General features: G+C 37.4%; 3 protein-coding genes and 1 long non-coding RNA gene across 5 annotated transcripts; 3 read left to right on the forward strand and 1 right to left on the reverse strand.

Annotated features, from left to right (window-relative positions):
- Positions 1 to 274: 274 nt before the first annotated feature.
- LOC119989256 lies at positions 275 to 4,209 on the forward strand. Of its 2 annotated transcripts, none has more exons than XR_005465774.1 (6): positions 275 to 446; positions 1,077 to 1,247; positions 1,983 to 2,060; positions 2,202 to 2,299; positions 2,485 to 2,649; positions 3,817 to 4,209. It is a non-coding gene; the product is annotated as an uncharacterized LOC119989256 (long non-coding RNA). The 2 variants fall into 2 exon arrangements; XR_005465776.1 differs by lacking the exon at positions 3,817 to 4,209 and adding an exon at positions 2,839 to 3,131.
- A 1,199-nt stretch (positions 4,210 to 5,408) lies between these two features.
- Positions 5,409 to 8,848, forward strand: LOC119989703. Its single transcript, XM_038835379.1, has 3 exons — positions 5,409 to 5,734; positions 6,348 to 6,692; positions 7,304 to 8,848. The coding sequence occupies exons 1-3, from the start codon at positions 5,522 to 5,524 to the stop codon at positions 7,829 to 7,831; spliced, it is 1,086 nt and encodes a 361-aa protein (XP_038691307.1). The 5' UTR covers positions 5,409 to 5,521; the 3' UTR covers positions 7,832 to 8,848.
- A 533-nt stretch (positions 8,849 to 9,381) lies between these two features.
- On the forward strand, positions 9,382 to 12,363 carry LOC119995658 (histone-lysine N-methyltransferase ATXR4). Its single transcript, XM_038842160.1, has 7 exons — positions 9,382 to 9,885; positions 10,351 to 10,406; positions 10,864 to 10,990; positions 11,159 to 11,228; positions 11,326 to 11,505; positions 11,883 to 11,954; positions 12,110 to 12,363. The coding sequence occupies exons 1-7, from the start codon at positions 9,382 to 9,384 to the stop codon at positions 12,226 to 12,228; spliced, it is 1,128 nt and encodes a 375-aa protein (XP_038698088.1). The 3' UTR covers positions 12,229 to 12,363.
- Positions 12,364 to 15,234: 2,871 nt separating this feature from the next.
- Positions 15,235 to 19,798, reverse strand: LOC119995659. The gene is made up of 10 exons (XM_038842161.1): positions 19,731 to 19,798; positions 19,244 to 19,397; positions 18,989 to 19,090; positions 18,644 to 18,697; positions 18,501 to 18,543; positions 18,346 to 18,441; positions 18,109 to 18,189; positions 17,939 to 18,004; positions 17,677 to 17,757; positions 15,235 to 15,787 (listed from the first exon to the last, which is right to left on the reverse strand). The coding sequence occupies exons 1-10, from the start codon at positions 19,796 to 19,798 to the stop codon at positions 15,291 to 15,293; spliced, it is 1,242 nt and encodes a 413-aa protein (XP_038698089.1). The 3' UTR covers positions 15,235 to 15,290.
- Positions 19,799 to 20,934: the final 1,136 nt, after the last annotated feature.

The following is a 20,934-nucleotide window of genomic DNA, read 5'->3' on the forward strand; positions in this document are numbered from 1 at the left end:
ATTAATGTTGGGCCCAAGATAATAATGGGCCATAAACCTTTAGCCCAAATAAATATACGGATTACGGAATGTCCAAATTAAGCTATGAGCCCAAAAGAGCAGGTCCGAATTAAAACCCCAAGCCCAAGCATATATGGATTAAAAGTTTAAAACCCCCACCGCACTTAATTACAAAAAAATAAAAATAAAAAAATAGGGTAAGCATTAGTGCCGCCATGGCCCATACCAAATAAGATCAACGCCTTAGATTGCGATGTGCTGCTGCGTTTTAGGATAGCGTACACATAACGCGAAGCAGGGAAACAAATCTTCTGGGGGAAGAAGAAGGGAAATTTCTTGTTCTCTACGTTTTCAGTTTGAGAGCAAACGCGAGATTGTTTCTCTAATTTCAGGTCTCGCTCAATCTCCATATGGCCCAAACGCAAGGTTGCTTTCTCAAATTTCAGGTCTCTCTCCATCTCTATCTTCATCTACAGCCTACATGTAGTTTTCGGTTATACTTGTGAGTGGTGACGATTTTTTCTTTGCGTAGATATCGTCGATTTTCTCGAATTCTTTCTGAAGAGTTAATTGTCGTATTATTTACTGATCGTCCCTGTGTCTAGGGTTTACTAGCGTAGCTTGCTATATTATTGCGATTTCCTGACATTAATGTAGAATTGCGCTCGTTCATTCGTCAATCGTCATGATAATGCAATCGGATGAAACAAAACATTCTTTCAATGGATAACATGGATGTCTGGCCGTTTTTCTTCGTTTTCTAATGATGACGTGAAAGTTTTATTTCTGTTATCTGCTGATATGGGAAAAGTTACTTTGAAATCCTAAGATTTCTTGTATGGGAGGAGATAAATAGAATTGTTTAACTAATTCATTTAGGTAGCTTTTAAAAAGTTATGCATATAAGCTTTTACCAGAAATTATGCCCTTGCATATATGTCACAGATTTGTGCTAACTAATCCTTGAAAATATTGTAGTTATGTTTTTAGACTTCAGTTTTAGATTAAATGTGTGGAACAATGATGCACATTCACAAATGCAACCTTGTAATGGCTTCATTTGTTTCCTTTTGTAGGTTGTTGGTTGTGATATATTAATGAGGGGCGGAAGCTACAGTTACAGTCCTTCGCCACCAAGGTCCTATAGCAGGGAGATATAGAAGCCCTAGCCCTTGTGGACACTATGGAGGACCTGGTAGAGATCTGCCCACTAGTCTTCTGGTTCGCAACCTTCGTCGTGACTGCAGGTTTAGTCTCTTCACAGACTAGCATTATATGGATTCTGATGCGGTTGTTTGTGTACTTATTTTTTATGTTCATTATGCCTGTAGTATATGGAAATTATTAAATTTTGGTTACATATCATAAGACTCATGATCTGTGTGCTGTTTGATTTGCTCGAGTCATTTCTCTTAAATGTCGCTGCATTTTCTCCATTTGAAAGCTAATTAGTAACTAGCATCCTAATACCTTAATATATATCTTTTTACTTATATAATATGCTGAGAGATATATTTTTGAACCCAAGTTGTCTTGGACTCTTCAACTGAAAATATTCGTAGTTGCCCCTGGTTGTAGCATTTCATATTTCCAATCATGCAACCCTTTTACTGAGAGCTTGATGATTCATGGTTTTTTCCCTCTTGTTCTTTTTTCTTGTGCAGATGCTTTTCCAAATTGCATTTGTTTGTGTTTCATTGTGAATGCTGAATAGTGGTCCTAGATCTGCACTTATGTATGCTTAATCATGCATCATTGTCCTTGGGAGGGAAACTAGAATTCCCCCTTGTTCTTTTTCCTTGTGCAGATGATTTTCGAAATTGCATTTATTTGTGTTTCATTGTGAATGCTGAATAGTGGTCCTAGTTCTGCGCTTATGAATGCTTAATCATGCATCATTGTCCTTGAGAAACTAGAATCTCGTGTTCAACAATGATTGTCTTTTCGAAATATGTCTATAACAAACTGTATGTGTTTTGTAGGCCTGAAGACCTACGTGGACCATTCGGTTGATTTGGTCATATTAAAGACATTGACTTGCCCCGTGACTATTATACTGGGTAAACATATCATGTGTAAATCTTTTGTATTCAGTCAACCAATCTGTCATCTGAATGCATTTTGTTAGTGTTTGGTGGCAAGGATGTTTGTTTATCTGTTTGGTGATGAAGTTGTTGAAGATGATCTTAATATACTTTCAGACTAGAAGAAGTTTGACTTGAATACATTGTGAAGAAGTTCAACTCTTGAAGATTACAGACTCAATTTTAACTTTGGCTTCCACAAGGTCAGCTGGCAAGTGAGTGTTTTTTATGTAACACCGTGGGGTGCCTGCATGCGCTGCTTTTGATTTTCCATATTGCAATATATATTTGCTTTATATTCTTCTTTTTTGTGATATTGTCACTCATAAGTGGTTTATAGAAGAAATTCCTGTACTTCTTTTCTATGTAATGTTTGTTATTCCAATATGGCATGTTGCAGGGAGCCGCGAGGGTTTGGCTTTGTCCAGTTTGTATATCCAGCTGATGCTGCAGATGCCAAGCATTATCTGGATGGTGAGAATTTTCTTGGTCGGGAACTGATGGTGGTATTTGTGGAGGAAAACTGGAAGAAACCTTCAGAAATGCGAGCAAGAGATCGTATAAGGTAATGATGGATTGTATAGCCTTACTAGCAGATTTCTGGCTTTGGATATTTTGACCTTAACTTAGTGTCCTTTCATAATGTGTGGCAATTGAAGCTGGTAACTTCCCTTACGCAATATCGTGTCAATCTATGTTGGTAGATTAGTTGTGAATATCTATGAAGCATGAAATGATTGTTTATATGGCACAGATCTACCTTGCGGCTTATCTTATTCCCATGGATATCTGTTGGCTACTTTGGAAGCATTAAAGAACAGTAGATCTTTCAAGACAACAAAACTTCTTTTGATTACTCATGGACAGTTGACTTTGCAATGTAAAACTTTGGAGTAAATATTCTGATAGGAATTTTTTTGAGTATAGCTTAACGATCTTCTAATTTGATTGGGTTGCATCCCCTTCGTGCTCATTAGTGATATCCTTTTTTGCATTCAAATAGGATAGTTTAGTGGTTGGGATGTGCCACTATTGATGCCTGGATTATGTTTTCAGGGGTCGTTCATATGATCGCAGGAGGTCACCACTTGGTTATTTTCTCCCGCTGTGCTATGGTAGCAGTTATTCTCGTAGTCCAGACTACTATTCCCCCCACCCGGTGAAGGGATTCCTCAAGTTGTTTATTTGTTAATTGGTGCATATGCCTTATGTTCCTTTGCTTTCCTTGACATTTCTTAACAAAGATGGGCACATGTACAGATCAATGTCACCCAGGAACAGAGGATACCGTGAGCGCTCCTACTCAAGGTCGCCTTATGGCTGGAGCAGGAGCAGGAGCAGGAGCAATAGTATATGCTACTCTAGATAATTACATAGGATAAGATCTATTAGTGGTATGCATGCTGGTATATTTTTATGCTAGGAACATGGTTCCGCGGATGTTTTAATGTCCTCGTCTTACTGGCTAATCTATGGATCTACTGTATATGAGCCTATTATTTGTGTTTGGTGATTGGACACTGCTTGACTGTGATTGTTCTAATTTAATAAGTTTCGGTACTATGCCATGGCCCAGAAGATTACTAATTCTTTTGACATTTATTACGTTTTTTAATTAGTTAGTATTCCTGGCAGCGAATAAGTCAGAAGCTAGCAATTGAGTATTTAGCTTAGATTGCCAGAGCAGTGGGATTTTTTATTTAACACATCGTTTGTTTTTTTCTTTAATAAGGTGCAAGTCTGATCCAGTGATCTTAGGACTCTCGATGATGGGAATCAAAAGAATCGGCATCTTTGGCTGTGGATGGCAATTGAGCTGTTTTCCTGACTTGGCTGTATGGTCCACGAAGAGGATTACTGTTTATTTAGAGCAATCTCATTTACATTTTGCTGCAAGTGCCGTTGGTTGGAAGTGAGATGAAGATAACTTTGCCTATAAAGTGCCATATAAAGAAAAAGTTACCACTTTGATAAGGGTAAGACTTCCGGTTAAGCAATTGAAATTTTGTCCATAATTTCAACCCTTTACTACAAGGATTTAGGATTTTAAATAGGGATGGCACAACTTTGTTTGGTCTGGATGACCGAATTTGTTCAACTCGAATTAAATCAAATTTGAACACAAGTTATATGTCGGAAATCTGGGTTCAAACATAATTTTTGTCCTGTTTAAAATAAGGTTAGGCTCCAAACATAAAAGTCTTGTTTGATTTACTTGTTTTCACCTTAACCCGAATTAAATTATTGTCCGATTTAATTATCTGGATTTAAATCAATATGAGTTTGGTCAATTAATTATGTATGAAATTCAATCTCAAATACAATCCAAACATTTAAATATTTTATCAACATGTGTTATTGTTCCACTTTGATCGAATATTTGCCATCCCTAATTCTAAATTCTAATGTGAAAACCTATGAACAGAGACTCCAAAGTCCAATTCCAACCCCGTGAGGTCCCTCATACATTAAATAGGGAATCTCCCAGTTCCACCATAAAATTAATCTTTTTTTTGCTCGTCAATGTCCAATCACATCATGCCACTCGTACAATCTAGATGGAAAATCCTTGCTAGGTCTCTAGGCGACCATATCATCTATAGAAAATCAAACGGAAGTGACCATTTCACCAAAAATCAGAAGAAAGCAAGGAACCAAGTATTTCCGAATTCGTACCAAACTACCGGAAACCCCATTATCACCCAATTCGAAGTAGGACGTAGACCAATTACCTGCCTTGGGCATTGCCTCCCTTATAAGCTCAGCCTACAACACATTCGCCACGCGCCAACCCCATCTACATACTTATTATGCTACACTATCCTTCGAAAATGAAATATGATGATTTGCTAGCAACTCATGGGTGGATGAAAATGATCTATTGTTTTCAATACAGCTTGAACATAAAAAAAAGTTAAAAAGTTTGCATAATTTACAATTATCAATGCTAAAGTTGTAGAAAAGTCATAATTATGTTAAGATTTAGTCATGGTGATGACTCATCATTTATTGGTTCTTTTAATTTTAGTCTATGATGTTCTATATAAATCCTCTCTTTTTCGACCATAATCGTATGTTTAGTTTTTATCAAGAAAGTAAGCAAATTGTTCTCCAAAAGGACCACAAGCAAATATCCAAACTAGGGTGTAAATTGCATTTCTTTTTCGAGATGGGGGTAGTCAACCAATGAACGACTCCAAAACACACCAACAGGAAAAGGAAAAGAAACCAAAAGGCATGATGTCTAGCACGCACTTAGGTCTGCGTGTAAAGAAAAGCTGACGACTATTTGGGTGGTCTCCCATTAAGTACTCTTCCTCTCAATTTTCTGCAGCCTCCATAATAACCAACTCTCTCTCTGTCTCTTTCCCTCTCTCTCTCTTCTCTCTTGCAATCTTTCTTTGTGCAAAGAGGAGAAAAAACGGAAGAAGCAACAGATGAGTACTCGCCTAGCACCACTATCAGAGGAACCCGTAAACGAAGAAGAAGCCAACATAAATGGCTCCAAAAAAATGCATTCATGGAAGAAATGGATCAAAACCCAGTTCTCTCTTGTCTTCACCAAGAAGTCTGACCTCAGGATCCTCCTCAGTGTCCTAGGTTGCCCTCTCTTTCCTGTCCCTGTTCATCCCAAACTCTCCAGTAACCAGGTAACCCTCATTTTCTTTCTGAGTAACTGATTAATGCATTACAACTAATGTTGGTGCAGTTTTCAATACACTTGAAGCACATTCATTCACTAATTTCTAGTAAGAAATTGTTGGATTTTTTGGGTATTTTTTATAATTTTTTCTTGGAAAGACAAAAAGTGAGATGGGGGTTAGTTTTTCATGGACGAAATGGTCAGTGCCTCTCCACTGCCACTGTCTGAGATACCTTTGTCATTACCATCCCACCATGAAAGCATCTCAAAAAAGTGGGGTTTGTGGGTCCTTTACAATTAAACTCCATCTCCTTTGTGTCCAAAAGCAGCTTTTTTTCTTGAGCTAATGTAGATTTTGATCTTTTTAAGCACTTGCTTTTGTATCTTCTTTCTCAATATACTTTTCACACACTATCATTGATCATGAGATTTCTGTCATGAATCTCAAGCTAATTTTTTTACAAGATTAAAAAAGCTTAGAAATCTTTGGTTGCAGAAGTCCAGCTCAAAATTGTTTAACTTATTAAAAAAACATGTATAAGAATCAAAATGTCACGTGCCTTGGGAATCATTAGTGCAATTAATTAAAGACCCTGCTATGAAAATGTTGGTCTCAATAGGTATCTTCTTCGGCAGAGTACATTATACAACACTTCACGGCGGCGACAGGCTGCCGGAAGTTAGAAGGGAGAGTGAAGAACATATATGTCACCGGGAAAGTTACAATGGCAATGGTAGATGAACTTGGCGGCTCAATTGTCTCTGCTGCTGGAGCCGCCACGGTTTCTCAAAGAGGATGCTTCGTTATGTGGCAAATGGTACCTGATAAGTGGCTAATTGAGTTAGTTGTGGGTGGTCACAAGGTTGTGGCTGGCAGTGATGGGAGTGTGGCTTGGCGTCACACCCCATGGATCAGCGCCCACGCCGCCAAAGGTGGCGTTCGTCCTCTCCGGCGAGCTATTCAGGCATGTACTACTACTCCTTGCTTTTCTGTTTTCACTTCTAAATACTAGTTTTGAAAGTTAAGATCTTTTATGTGGATTTCTTAATGTGCAAACTAGTACACTGATTCAGTACCTTTGAAAAATCTTGTTTTGCTCTAGAGTCCAAAAAGTCTTCTTAAAAGGGTTAGATTGAGATCTAGATGCTCAAGTTGATTGATCTTGTTTCTGAGATGCTTTTTGAAAATAAGATGGAATCAATAGGATTATATTCTGTGGGGAGAATCAAAAGTGGAGTTTTTATTGTAGTTGTTCGTTTGTCTTATACTTTACTGAAGATTCTATGTTATTTCTTAAAAATATAGCAGATGGACCCTATTCAGCACCTTCTCTGAGTATTGCGGACCATCGACCATTATGCGTCGTTGTCACCATAGGCAGAACCACTGAAGCAAAACTTAGACTAGATGGACTCATATCATAGCCCCTCATGTTCGTGAAGTGTGTATGCACTCATATTTTTTTTCTTTTTTTAGCATGAATTAGGACTCTACTTCTCAAATATAACTGGCTTCTTTTGTGTTTTCATATGATTTTGGAAATGGGTTACGGTTAAGATGTAGTAATTCGTGCAGGGATTAGACCCAATGGCGATATCTGCTGTATTCTCCATAGCGCAGTACATGGGAGAGAAGGAAATGTCTGGCGTCGATTGTTTTGTGCTAAAACTGTCTGCTGATCAAAGGGATCTGGCTGATAGAAGTGATAACACTGCAGAGATGATCAAGCATGTTATGTTCGGTTACTTCAGCCAGAGAAGTGGCCTGTTGGTGTATTTGGAAGACTCATACTTAAACAGAATTCAGTCACCCGGAATGTACCCTACATATTGGGAAACTATCATGGCAACAAAGATTGAGGACTACCGGGCGGTGGACGGAGTCATGATTGCGCATGCTGGTCAATCGAGTGTGATCATCACAAGGTTTGGGGATAACTTGAAGGCCGGCTTAACGATGACAAGGATGGAGGAGAGTTGGACAATCGATGATATTGCATTCAACGTGCCAGGGCTGTCGATGGACTGCTTCATTCCACCTAAAGAACTAGAGAAACAACACCCAGATGAGAAACTTGATTGGAGATTGCCATTGCATCAATAAGGACTTTCTCGAATCAGGTGTGGCAAACTGTGAAATGCTTGTACTGGTGCTCTTAATATTGAAATTGACTATAACGGAGGATGCTTTGTTTGTGTATATATGCAATATGTATATTGCTTTGTCCCCTTTACTTACTACACTGAGAGTTTTGGTGTTCAGGACTACTGGCAAATGTCTCTTAGTTTGTTGGCAAGCTTAGAAATTTTCGACTCCTGACTTTTTTTCGTGCTGTTGTGATTATGTTCTGTATCCCAGTAGAACATCATCGGTGAAATGTAATTTGATGTTCCGTGAAGTACCATCTCTTGTCAAATGTATGTATACAGTGAAGTAAACATGTTTGGAAGTTACCCCTTGATTGGTATGTAATCAACTGCTAACTGTAAACAAAAATGATCAAGATCTCAGCACTTGATATACCAATTATCTCAACTGTTGCGTTGAACACATAGGATCTACATGTATTCATGAACTTCACGCGTTGCACATGATGCACATGAAATCTTATGAGTATAACTTAGTAACTAGAATGACAGATCAATTGTTGGAAACTGATATTATTGTTGAGAAGTTCCTGTTCTGGAACAAATCCACTGAGGAAACATCAGTTTTTACCCTGCCAAGCTTTTTGATACACAAATGACAGAGATAACATAGTATAGTACTTCTACTCACACCATCAAAAGCATAAGTTTCTTTCTGGGATCTTTATTGATTTACAATCAAAGGATCTTCTCTGTAGCTTGTCTTGAGCTTCTCCATCGCTTCACGAATCACAAACAAAAAGACCAGGTTTTTTATTAGTTGTGACTACAGCCGAGATAGTTGTGAACCAACAGGAAAGTAAGATACAACAATGGGAGGTCGTTGCGATCTGTACTTGCTTCTTGGTTTCTCAAGAGAAGCAGTTTTCACATCTGGATCATCAGAGATCACCTGCGAAGAGGATTTTGGGACAAAGCAACTGTAAATGAAAGAGAATAGTGCCATTTTGATTTTTTTTTTCTTCTTTTTTTTGTGTTTGGGGTTGTTGATGTACCTGTATTTATAATGAGAGTTTACTTTGATTAGCTTGAAGAGCAAGGAAAAATTCAAAGGTTTGCCGAGGAAGCTTTGTTGGTCAACTTCCCCTCAGATATTGAGCTTTTGACTGAATTTTGATTGGATGGCCAACGTAACTCTGTACTCTGTAGGGTCATGTTTCCGCATGGAAGATGGGGCGATCGTCATCTCTTGTTCAAGTTCTATACATTCGGGCCGGGCCAAGATTGGGCTTCAGATATTGAGCTTTGAAGTTACGTCTTGATGCTTCAGGCTCAGTAGTAAATACAGTCCAGCCCAATACTACAGTACAGAATCCAAAAACTTTACCAACCTGTCTGGCCCAAGGGTTTGCTCATGCCAAGTCTTTTCTTTGACGGGACAGACTTGGGCATGGATACTTTGTTCATGGACCGAACTTGGTTTGAAATTTGGATCAGAAAAAAAGTTTCAAAATCCGGTGTGGCCCAGTTTGCTACGCTCCAAAGCCTCTCATCAAACAATGCATAATGTATAAGGTTCAAATGTTCAATTTCCTTATCTTTCAACAATACGACACCGTAACACATTTGCCAAGTTGTTATAGCCGCACATGCGAAAGAATTCTTCAAAACGCGTTAGAAGTTGGAAGAGACTTGGGAATGTCTCGGTCGGCTTTGGTCCGTCATAGCCGTTGCGTTTGGCGCTTCATAAACCCGCGTACTTCCCAAGAAAAGCGACTTCTCTCGTTCAACTTCTCCACGTCGGAGCATCATGAGAACCAGAGACCGAGTAGACCAGCACCGCCTCCGATCCGGGTCTCTCTCACCGAGTCTGCCGGTCGAGGCGTTTTCGCCACTCGAATAATTGGTGCCGGTGACCTCATCCACACTGCCAAGCCCATTGTATCTCACCCTTCTCTCTTTTGCAATGAAAGTGTGTGTCAATTTTGCCTCAGACGGCTTTCAAGTTCCATGGATACTAAATCGCAGAGCGTGAGGTTTTGCAGTGAAGAATGCAAGGATAATTTCATGGTATAATTGGTTCGGTAATCACTGGATGTGTCCAAAGTCCACTTTCTTTCTTTAAGAATTGAAGTAGCTAAATTGCTCTTCGTATATTTATCTGCTATTTAAGGGAATTTTGCCTCGTCGTCAATGATGGTAGAAGATGTTGATTCGAAGTTAACAGGATTCGCCCACAAGCTGTTTGAAGTTTTGCTTCTTTGATAGACTGTGTCACCTTGGTTTTTATGTACTCTGGAATGAGAATTTTTCAATGTCGGTTTTGATTGCAGTATTTAATCCTCGGTATTTGTTACTTTATTCCTTCGTAAAGTTTAGCACTGCCATCGAATGAGTCTTACTGTTGTGTCTTCCTTGTCAACCAAATGATGACTAAAGTATAAATTTGAAGCTCTATGAGTTTGATTTTTGCTTTGACATGTTGTGTCTTCCTTGTCTTCATGTATTAACAAAAGCTTTGAATTTTCTGATTAGGCTGTCTTTGATGTTGAGACAAGAACAGATTGGTTAGCCTTTCATGAGTATTGTCGGTATGTAAGCTGCCAAGTGCTTTTAATTTCACTTTTTGCATGATGGATCCCTGATGGATGTCGTTCTCTATTATCAAAGTGGAACTTAGGGAGACATGAAAATTATTTCATGAATGATATAGGATGACTCGAAAATCTTCACTTTTTCCTTGAACAAAAGGCTCTAGAGTTCTTTTAAATCAAGAAAGATCTTTGGAGGATACCCTTGCTCCTGATTAATGCTCTTGATCTATATTTGCACTTTTGTCTCATCTTCAAGTGTTAACAAACAAAATGATAAAACAAACATCCAATTCCTCCCAGCTCTAGCATCTATGTATTTTCCTACAGACTTGATCATATGCAATGCTTATTGATTTCCTAGCAAATGTTTTCTTCTGGACAAAGCACCAAAAAACATTTCAGTTATGAATGAATTATTTGTATTTATCTTAATTTTTCTTATCTTATAATGAAGGACTGAGAGTTTAAAATATCCACTTCTGGTAAAGCGGTTGGCTTGTATGGTTATATCAGGAGCTGCACCTGATGACTGTCTTGACATACTTCAACCTGCTATTTTATCTCCGGAGATGGTTTTGAAGGTGAGATAATGGTGATGTTACAATTATGAAAAATAAGTTGCGTTGGTGGATCCCTGAGGCAAGAATGCAAGATTTATGGCAATGCGATTATCTTTTAAATCGTGCTTATTTTGGTAGAGAATTTTTTCAGATGTGCCGTGATTATCATAATCTGATGATATGTTACAGATGGAAGAAGGGTTTGGTCTACTAAGGACTACCTTCATAAAGGCAAATATTAGAGATGAACAATTGGCATGTATCCTCAACAGGAAGTTTTGGTCTAATGTGTACCTTTAATACTTTCCTTGACCCTTTTCTTTCATGTCTAGAAGAGGTTTCTTTAACATCCCAAGTTCTAACCAAGCAATGGTACACTAGTGTACTGTCAAGGATTCGTATTAATGCGTTCCGGATAGAGTTGGTTGGAGAATTGTATGAAGATCTTCTTTCATCAGCAGCAGCCTGTATCGAAGCTGAATCAGCCATTGGGAATGCTGTTTATATGCTTCCGTCTTTTTACAATCATGATTGTGGTAAGCTTTCCCGTCAGTCTTGTTACATTTTGTATAAAGGGCTCTGGTAAAATTTTCATAACCTAGGTTTTGAGTGGAAGAAATATTGACATATACAAACTCATTCTAAGTTTATAACATCAAAACATGTCTGAGCTATATCTTGAAGCAAGTTTTTTTATTTACTAGATTTTCAAAAAATATAAATGGGGTAATACAGAGGAACTAATATTAAAATAATGTCGAATAATTGAAAAGACATCAGGGGAGACAAAACATAATGATACTTTCTTGCATCAATTTTTTGCTCCTTAATGGGAAGGCTAACTGGATATGCAGCTTTTTCACACATATGCGAGCCGACAGTAAAACTAAAATTAGCTCGTCCTTTGCTGCAGATCCCAATGCACACATTATATGGATAGATAATGTAGACGCAAGATTGAAGGCGCTTCGTGACATCGAGGAAGGTTTGTCTCAAGTGTTGTGCTGTTGTTTTCATTTATGTTCCTTTAGTTGGTCGTCCCATCCCATTTATAGATTTATAGTTTAACTTGGCACCTGGTTCTCATGAACTTTAGGAACATGTCTTAAAAATCAATGAAGGTTGTTGTGTGGTTTGCAGGTGAAGAGCTTCGAATTTGCTATATTGATGCAAGCATGGATCACAATGCTCGACAAAAACTTTTGTACTACGGGTTTGGTTTCGAGTGCAAATGCCTCAGGTGTTTATCAGGTGATTAAGGAATTGTTTTTCCTTTCTTGGTTTTGTGGCAATGAAAAGCTGTGAGATTGACTGCTTTCATTTCAGCTGTTGAATACATTACAGAGATTATTTTGGTTGAGCAGCTTAGTCCTCTGAGGATCGGGCTTCAGATATTGAGCTTTGATAGAAGTTAATAAGTTATATCTTGATGCTTCAGGCCCAACCCACAAAAAATTCAGTTTACAAACCGGTTCTGGCCCAAGAGTTTGCTCTTGACAGGCTTGATGGATACTTTGTCCGTGGCCTGAGCTTGGTTTGAAATTTAAGTGATTAGGGCCCGCTACTCTGAGTCCAGACCAATTTATCCAAGATTATTGGATCAGAAAAATTCAAATCTGGGCGTGGCCCATTTGATAAGCTGTAAAGCCTCTAATCAAATCACCCCATCCCATGAAATATAAGGAAAGACCAAAACCAAAAAAATAATTTATAGAGACGAGTGATTAACAAAAGGATGTCAATAAATACGAAATCGTAATACAAAATAGACTAGTATTTGTAATATACCCCAGTACACAACTGCATTTCAAAAAGAAGCTTGCAAAAATACAAAGAAAATAGAGTCATTCTTATATGACGAGAATTCCACTTTCTTTCTCTAAGAATTGAAGTAGCTAGGTTGGATTGCTCTTCGTTTTTTTGATTTGCTATTTAGGGGATTTTTTCATTAAATAGTACAGTTGTCTGGTCATCAATGATGGTAGATGTTGATTGCGAAGTTAATAACGATTTTGGTATCTTTTAGTTTTTTTGGCATGTTAATTAGTAGAGCATTGCTGTTGGTCTGGCTTTTAAAGTTGGGTCTCCTCCTACTTTTGTTTGTTTAGGTATATTTGGCTTCTAGTTTTGCTTTCCCGGCCCCGTATTCTCTTGTTCTTTTTATTAATAAATTTTAACAAAAAAAAAAAAAAAAACCTTTTAAAATCCGTCTCTTCGTATCCATTTTTCCTTATCGAAAGGAAGACCTCTTATTTAATATTATTTGTTTTTTAAAGTAAGAAGTTGGTGAGCAAATAGTGATGGTTTATAATATGATATCAATCTAGTTAGCATTTGGCATTAGGGAGTCTCTACCCAACCTTTGTTTTGCCTAATGAAAAGTTGGCTTTTAGTCCTCAAGTGGAATATTGTATTTAACTTTTGTACGTAAGATTATGGACCACTGATTACATTACATAATATTAGTTCATACTAGCTATTGAGAGCGAGGGGGTGGGGGGTGTACCAGTCCATACATGTGATGTGGCTTCCTCATTTGAGCAACATGAGTCAAAATCACCTTCTCTCTCTTTGCTTTTTAGATGAGGTTGGTGTTGATTGCCCACAAGCTGTTTGATTTAAGACACAGATATATTAAGTCAGTGCTGTACTCATCAACTATTGTCTGATGTCTATTGCATATATAGTAAGTTGGCCGGTTGTATTGATAGGCCACAGCTGTTCTCATGAAATTCAATAAAAGCACCTGCCCCAACTACATGCAAATAGAAGTAACCCCTTTTAAATATTCTAGATTAGCTTTTTCTTATTTTGTGTTCCCTAGACCCTAGTGGTTTGGTATCTTTTGCATCTATGACTATTTAGGATTACAAAAATATATTTTTTATCTTGTCCTATCGATGATGATGGAGGAGAAAAATGAACGACTCTCCTATCACACAAATCGTCCAGCAACGTCTGTGTATTTACCTACTATAATCTTTTTGCTGACTTAAAAAAAAATAATTTTAGATCACATCGATCGGTGATTGGGTAAGTCTCAACCAAGTGATATATATGGATAAACCCCGCCCTTTACAACCAACAATGCCTTTTCTAGAGCCTAGTGAGTTGAGTTTTGACCTGTAGTAACTGGGTTTGCTCGATGAGTTATGCTTCAACCTATAATAGCTGGGTTCAGGAGGAATAAAACTATGCGGCCTGATGGATCCACAAAAACGAAATAATTCAAAGCGGACAAAAATACTATCTTTATTAGCATATATGGAGGAGTGGATTTCTGATATGGTATATTGGTATGTTGGAGGATGTTATAATTTGGGAAAATTGGAGAAAGACTTTAGCTTAATTAAGGCTATTTATGTGACTCAATATATATCTAAAGACTTGGCTTAGCTTGTAAACCATTGGTATGATAATAAACAAGTCTATTTTCTTCTTCTTCTCCTACGATCTTCTGCTTCCATTGCTCAATCTTTGACGATTGAGTGGAGGCCAGCTCCTTTTCATTTGGCTTTATTTATCATTCCCCAGCTATGTAGCTGAACCTGTAACTCTCAACCTTTTTATACCCTATCGCCTTCATATATATAAATGCATGCTTTTGTGGCTTTTCATGTGTATGCCAACCCAAAACCTTAACTATAAAGCAAGAGTCACCAAGGAAAGCCACCAAAATTAAACATTCTTCTTTTTGCTTCGATGATTCTCGGAGACAACTACAATTGACTGACTGCTGTATTCATTCCAGCAACTGCAGCTGATTTAGACTCGGCGCAATCCAGTGGCTAGAGGGCTTCTGGAGTGTTTTGACTTTTGAGGTCTAATCCCCCGTTTTTTTTTTTTGGAGTAGTTTCTAGATTTGGGTTTTTTTGGGTGTGTTCCCCTTCCCCGTACTCAATTTTAGTCTTGGCCTGCTGTTTTATTTGATTGTTTTGGGTTTTTTTTGTTGAAAATATGGACCTAATGTCCAGCCCACATACTTGGGAAAATTGGGTCATAATACAAGCTTGAAACAATCCAACTCAAAAGCTTAAGAGTGTGTTTGGAAATACTTTTGTAAATTCGTTTTTAAAATCGATTTTGACTTTAGTTTTTTGAAAGAGTTTTAAGAAATAAAAAACTGTAAAAAATTCATTTGGTTTGTGTTTTTCGAAAATTGTTTTTGGAAACAGAAAACACGAAAATTCGTTTGGAAGATGCTATTTCTGAAAAATTAAAGCAGAAAATTCGTTTGGATAGATGCATATTGTTAAAACAGGGAATACTAATATATACTATACTCATTTAAAAAATAAAATTGACTATAGATTACATTGCTTTATTCATCATTTGATGTATTACAATGATCGATCCACATCATATTAGATATGTGTTCACGATATTGGGACATGATAGCAGCTCCTTGATCATTCGCAATATTGTTGCTCGAGCTTGCACCGCTTGATCTTGCCCCTGTTGAAGTTGACGGTTGCATATATGAAGGATCCATATTTTCCCATGTATTAAACAAATGATCTTGTTGTGTTCGTTGACGAAGGAAATTATGAATTGCACAGCAAGCAACTACTATAAGTCTTTGTCGAGTTGGCGGGTAGGGGGGCATCAATTTCAATATTGGGAAGCGTGCCTTTAAAACTCCAAAACATCTTTCAATCACCATCCTCATTGACGAGTGCCGATAGTTGAACAACTCTTTGCGTGTACGTGGTCCTCTACCTCGACCATGGTACTCACTTATATGATATCGACCCCCTCTAAAAGGCGGTAAATATCCGGCAATGCAAGGGTATCCAGAATCGACAAGATAATATTGGTCTGCATGTCATTTCATACATCATTAGACATCCAAATATATAATTAAATAAATGTAACGGAAATATGGTTAGAATTTATTTTTGTACTTCCAACAGGATGTGGGAAATGATTCTCTGGTCTTGATATTGCATCTAGAAATACCCTTAAGTCATTTGCATCTAGAGTGACCTCATATATCAACACTGACAGACAGGAAAATAGAAAAAAAGGGCAAATGACAAACAGTTCTGATTCTTCCAGGTACAGCTATTACCTCATGTGGTAATACTTTTTTTTGCAGCAGGTAAAAGCATACTTTGATTACAATTTCTGAATGTCAAAATTTCCATGTTAAAGTTCTCATGAATACTTTGATGCACCAAGAGTATTTTCTACACCGCGCCAAGGCAGTGAAGATGAAAATGCAAAAGTAGTATCATCATCAGCAACATTATCAGTTCTGCTTATCCCTTCCTTAAAAGAGGTGAGTACCCAGATTACATTGTAGATGCAATTGACAATAATGCAACAGAGGTGAAAGTACCATTCACAGTCTTGTTAATGTACTCAATGGGGCTTTATAAGCCGCTTGTGCAGAATACTGATGTGTGTCAAGTGTACTCAATAGTCTGCAATATTTCAAATTTCTTTTAATTTGAAGGTGATTTTATTCAATGGTTTACCATTTTTGTAAATGATGCAAGATTTTTATTCTAAAAGTGGGGAATAGAAAAACTGTTTCACAGGTTTATTGAGAGCCTAACAAATCTATTTGCACATCATGATGTGGATGCATTGAATAATAGGAATATGCTTGCAATGCAAACAAGCATATTCACAGCATACGAGGAAATCTATTTGAAGAAATTATCCAATGCAAACAAGGCAATTCATGTAAAGTAGGACTGGACTTAATCTATTGATTCTAACATGGAGTATATGGGTACTGTTCAAAAGAGTCCAGTCAATCTGAAAGAGGGAGGAAAGATATAAGCTGGAAACTCCATGGCCACCCAGCTGTCTTTTAGACCTCAAAGATCCAGAAGATTCTAATATGTCAGTTTAGCAAAATATCTCCAACTGAAAACCTACCTAGCTGGACAAGACAGTATATGCAAAAGTGAAGCTTGAACATAATAAATACTTGAATGGCAGATAATCATCGAGTCTTTAAGGGGATCAACCATTGGTTCAGTGGTTTTGATCCCAGATAATCATCGAGTCTTTAAGGGAAGTAACCCTGTACCAAAAGGAGAAGAAGAAGCAGATCGATGGATCTAAAAAATTACCAAAGCGGATGGTATGTGGGAGGCAGCTAAGAAAAGGAACCAAGTGGGAGTTTCTCAAATCAGAGATGTTCGGCGATGAAAGATTTCATACCTGAATTGAGAGCTCTGGTAAAAGGACAACCAATTCTCGTGTGACGGGAGAGCTCTGCTAAGGGGAGAGACAATTCGTGTGACGGCTAGGGTTAGAGAGAGACGAGAGAGAAGTGGTGAATGAGGATCGCACGCGACTTACGGAAAATTCTATCCGTCAGTTTCCAAAATAATTTCACGTGTTTTTGTTGAAAATTGGTCAAAACTGCTTTTTTTTGTTTTCATTTTCTGGTTTTTGAAAACCAAATATGAGTTAAAAATTTTCAAAATTATTTCCTTAAAACTACTACCAAATGAATTTTCAGAACCAAAATCATTTTGAAAATTGATCGTTGGAAGGCAATTCTGGCGATAATAGTTACGATAAAAGGGAGTGAACAAAACCAAAACCAATCCATTGGCCCTTAAACCCCCCACCCAACCCGATGAAATTGAACCACAGACCAACTGGTTGTTTTATTCTCACATGTGAACAATCTCACATCAATGAAACGACAAATACAATAAAAAAAAATAATATTCGCTTCTTACCTTTCAACAACAGCTGGCCATGTTGCTGGAACCTATTATCCATCAATTGCTTGTGTGGCTTTGTGTATCGATTGCCCTTTCCTAATTCAGACATTTTTATTTGTTTATTTGTATTATTGTAAACAATTTCACAGAAGCACAATTAGTTATATGTAGTCAATGCATACTCAGCAAAGCAATATCAAAAGAATGAGACGAAATAGTAATTGGTAATGAAAATCAGCCAAGATAAACGGCTACGAAGAGTTTATGAGCAGCCTACCATAGCATTGCCCTCCCCATCCAGTACTCAGAACCTGCTGAAATTCCCAAGGGAAGAAAGAGAGAACTGCACCATAACATTTAAATCTTACAAATAGTTTTTAAAAATAAGAACAAAGAAAAGACACGTTTAAATAAGAAGTAAACAAATCGAAGACTAATTTGTTTTACCTAGAGAAAGGTTAGAAGAAGAAATCTGCAGATCTCTACGTGGAAGAGCGAAATACCCCAATTGCCCGTACAGAGGAAACCCTGCTCAACGGAATGAGCAAATAAAAGTTGTAAAAGCCTAAACAACTCGAGCAGATGAAACCCATATCAAACACCAAAACAAAAGCTACAAGAAGCAAAAAAAAACTCACCTAAGCCGCCCTACTTGGTGCGCGAGTGGAATATTAGAAGATTCACATGGAAATGTAACCACACCCACATCATCTTCATCATCTCCAGCGGCATCTGCTTCAGCATTCAAGTTATTGACCCTGTTATTTTCACCTGTATTGCCTACAATAACATTTTTTTTTTGAGAAAAAGACAACTTCATTAAGAAGAAACAGAGATACAATCAAGAGCCAAAACCGACCCAATGAAGTCTGGAGGATCTCCCTACAATGACATTAAAAAAACAGAGTTCACAACTACCAAACATAATTTACTGAAGAAGGTTAGGAAAAGGAATTTAAAAAAAATGATTAAAAAAAAAAACCAGTCTAATCAACTTTTCTTCCTTTGTCAAATACTCTTCCCTAACAATTCTTATCTGGAAAGAAACCATGATAAGTAACTGACAATGCTTTTACAAAAGCAATACTCATTATTTGAATTAATTATTACCTCCGGCATATGCGACATGTATAGTGGTTCATACACATTCATATGCAATTTATTTTACACCTGTCTCCTAGACATAGAGACAATCAAAGACGAAATGAGTCTAAATTCAAAGCCTCTCAAAAACAGGGATAACTTTCCCCATGTTTTCATCATTTCCTAACTAAAATAGATAATAACATCCATTCCCCACCAATTATCCTTTCTCAAAAATAAAAACCGGTAGCATAGAACTCTCCCATGTAATCATCATTTTCAAACATGGCCAAATTCTTGCTAAATCGCACGCAGGAAAAACTTCATAGTTCTTCCCAAGAATATACTGTTACAACACATAGCAGCAGAAAAACTGCGCAGCTAAAACAACTTAGTTAGCTCTAAAATGACAAAAGAAAAGCTAAACAGCAACAGAACGAAGTTAAACGACGACTTTAAAGAGAGAGTTTAGTATACAAAGGATGAGGTCAAACAAAACCAGAATGCCAGCCGCGAGTGAGCGAGAGGCCAAGATTCGACAGGGAGTTGAGTAACAAAGAAGAGACAGAAGAACCCAAGAAGCTATCCTAAGCTGAGTCAAAAGATCAATAGCGAAGTAATCCCGACAACACGTGTAGACCAGTAGCGGAGTGCTGATCCGAAGCTCCCCGAAGCAGAAATGATTGAGAAGAATTATGAAGCCCAAACTCACCAAAGTAAAAACGAAAGTTAGAAGTCGAAGCACAGCAGCTGAATTCTCTCCAGTCGCCAAATATGTGGTGCCCAAACAGGTTGTGAACGAATGTCAAAGGTGATTATACTCACAGCTCAAACTCACTTTAGCATCCAAACAAAAAGTTAACCCAAGAGAATAAGAATGAGTAAATTATTTAAGTTTTTGCGAAGAAGAGACACACAAAGAAACAAACCGACATATAGCAAAATGTCACCATACGAAAAACTAAATCGGGAAGGGACTATAATACCTGTCCGATTTTGTAGCTCTAGCCTCGTAAGTATCGACGAGCTTCCATTGAGAGGCAAAGGCGTGCATACGGAGATGAACATCCAGAGACAGCGGCCGGAAAAAATAATAAAACAACCGCAAAAATACACCAGATCAGTAGACTTAAATCCCCGGCCAGGGGTGGAGCCAATGTAGGCCCAGAGCCCACCCTCAATTTTTGAAAAAAAATTATTAAATATACCCAAATTTCAATATAAATCCATTTCTTTTAATATAAAATAAGCTCTAATTACTCCAACTCTCCACAAACTCTAATAAATGACGCATTTTTATGACAGTTCTTGTGTTTTTCTTCTTGTCTTTATTAGTTATGACAATTCTTGTTTTTTCTTCTTGTTAAAATGGAATAATTGTCAACATGTCAATTAAATATTGTACAAATACTACTTCACCACAATGCTGCTTCTTCAATGGTCCCACAAAAGTATTGTACAAATATTAGTTATGACAATTCTTTATTCTTTTTTTCATTTAAAGAAAAGGGGGAGAACAAAAAAAGGAGAAGGAGAGAGGCGGCAAAAAGGGTGAGAGAGAAAGAAAGAAAAAAGAGGAGAGAGTGAGGTTTTGGCATGAGTAAAGAAGAGAGAGTGGGTCCCATGTTGAAAACTTTGCTTGTCATTTTGTGCATTTTTGTTGGTTCTTTACTTCTTTCGGTTCTCACCTGTACGAAAAATATCGATCTCTTACGCACATTCAATTTGATAAAGTCTCAACAAATATCATCATATCTCCTCCACAAAATGTTAATAAGTATTGGTCAATTTTGAGACTTTGACAAAAAAATATCGATGTCTTATGCACATTCAACTTGGTGAAGTCTCCACAAATATCATAATATCTCCTCCACAAAATGCTAATAAGTATTTGTCAATTTCGAGACTTGGTAAAAAAATATCGATCTTTTATGCACATTCAATTTGGTGCAGTCTTCACAAATATCATCGTATCTCCTCCACAAAATGCTAACAAGTAATGGTCAATTTCGAGACTTGGCAAAAAAATATCGATCTCTTATGCACATTCAACTTGGTGAAGTCTCAACAAATATCATCGTATCTCCTCCACAAAATGCTAACAAGTATTGGTCAATTTCGAGACTTGGCAAAAAAATATCGCTCTCTTATGCACATTCAACTTGGTGAAGTCTCAACAAATATCATCAT

Source organism: Tripterygium wilfordii, chromosome 3 (genome assembly GCF_013401445.1).
Source record: "Tripterygium wilfordii isolate XIE 37 chromosome 3, ASM1340144v1, whole genome shotgun sequence".
Taxonomy (NCBI): Eukaryota; Viridiplantae; Streptophyta; class Magnoliopsida; order Celastrales; family Celastraceae; genus Tripterygium; species Tripterygium wilfordii.

Excerpts from the sequence above, each read along its gene's own strand:
- LOC119989703 (XM_038835379.1), top strand. The coding sequence starts at position 5,522 with ATGAGTACTCGCCTAGCACCACTATCAGAGGAACCCGTAAACGAAGAA. Across the intron at positions 5,735-6,347 it reads CCAAACTCTCCAGTAACCAG|GTATCTTCTTCGGCAGAGTA; the intron begins GTAACCCTCATT and ends TGGTCTCAATAG. Across the intron at positions 6,693-7,303 it reads CTCTCCGGCGAGCTATTCAG|GGATTAGACCCAATGGCGAT; the intron begins GCATGTACTACT and ends TAATTCGTGCAG.
- LOC119995658 (XM_038842160.1), top strand. The coding sequence starts at position 9,382 with ATGTATAAGGTTCAAATGTTCAATTTCCTTATCTTTCAACAATACGAC. Across the intron at positions 11,229-11,325 it reads TAGAGATGAACAATTGGCAT|TTCTAACCAAGCAATGGTAC; the intron begins GTATCCTCAACA and ends TAACATCCCAAG. Across the intron at positions 11,506-11,882 it reads TTTTTACAATCATGATTGTG|ATCCCAATGCACACATTATA; the intron begins GTAAGCTTTCCC and ends CCTTTGCTGCAG.
- LOC119995659 (XM_038842161.1), bottom strand. The coding sequence starts at position 19,798 with ATGCACGCCTTTGCCTCTCAATGGAAGCTCGTCGATACTTACGAGGCT. Across the intron at positions 19,398-19,730 it reads AGAGCTACAAAATCGGACAG|CACTCCGCTACTGGTCTACA; the intron begins GTATTATAGTCC and ends GCTTCGGATCAG. Across the intron at positions 18,544-18,643 it reads AAGAAAAGTTGATTAGACTG|GGAGATCCTCCAGACTTCAT; the intron begins GTTTTTTTTTTT and ends ATGTCATTGTAG.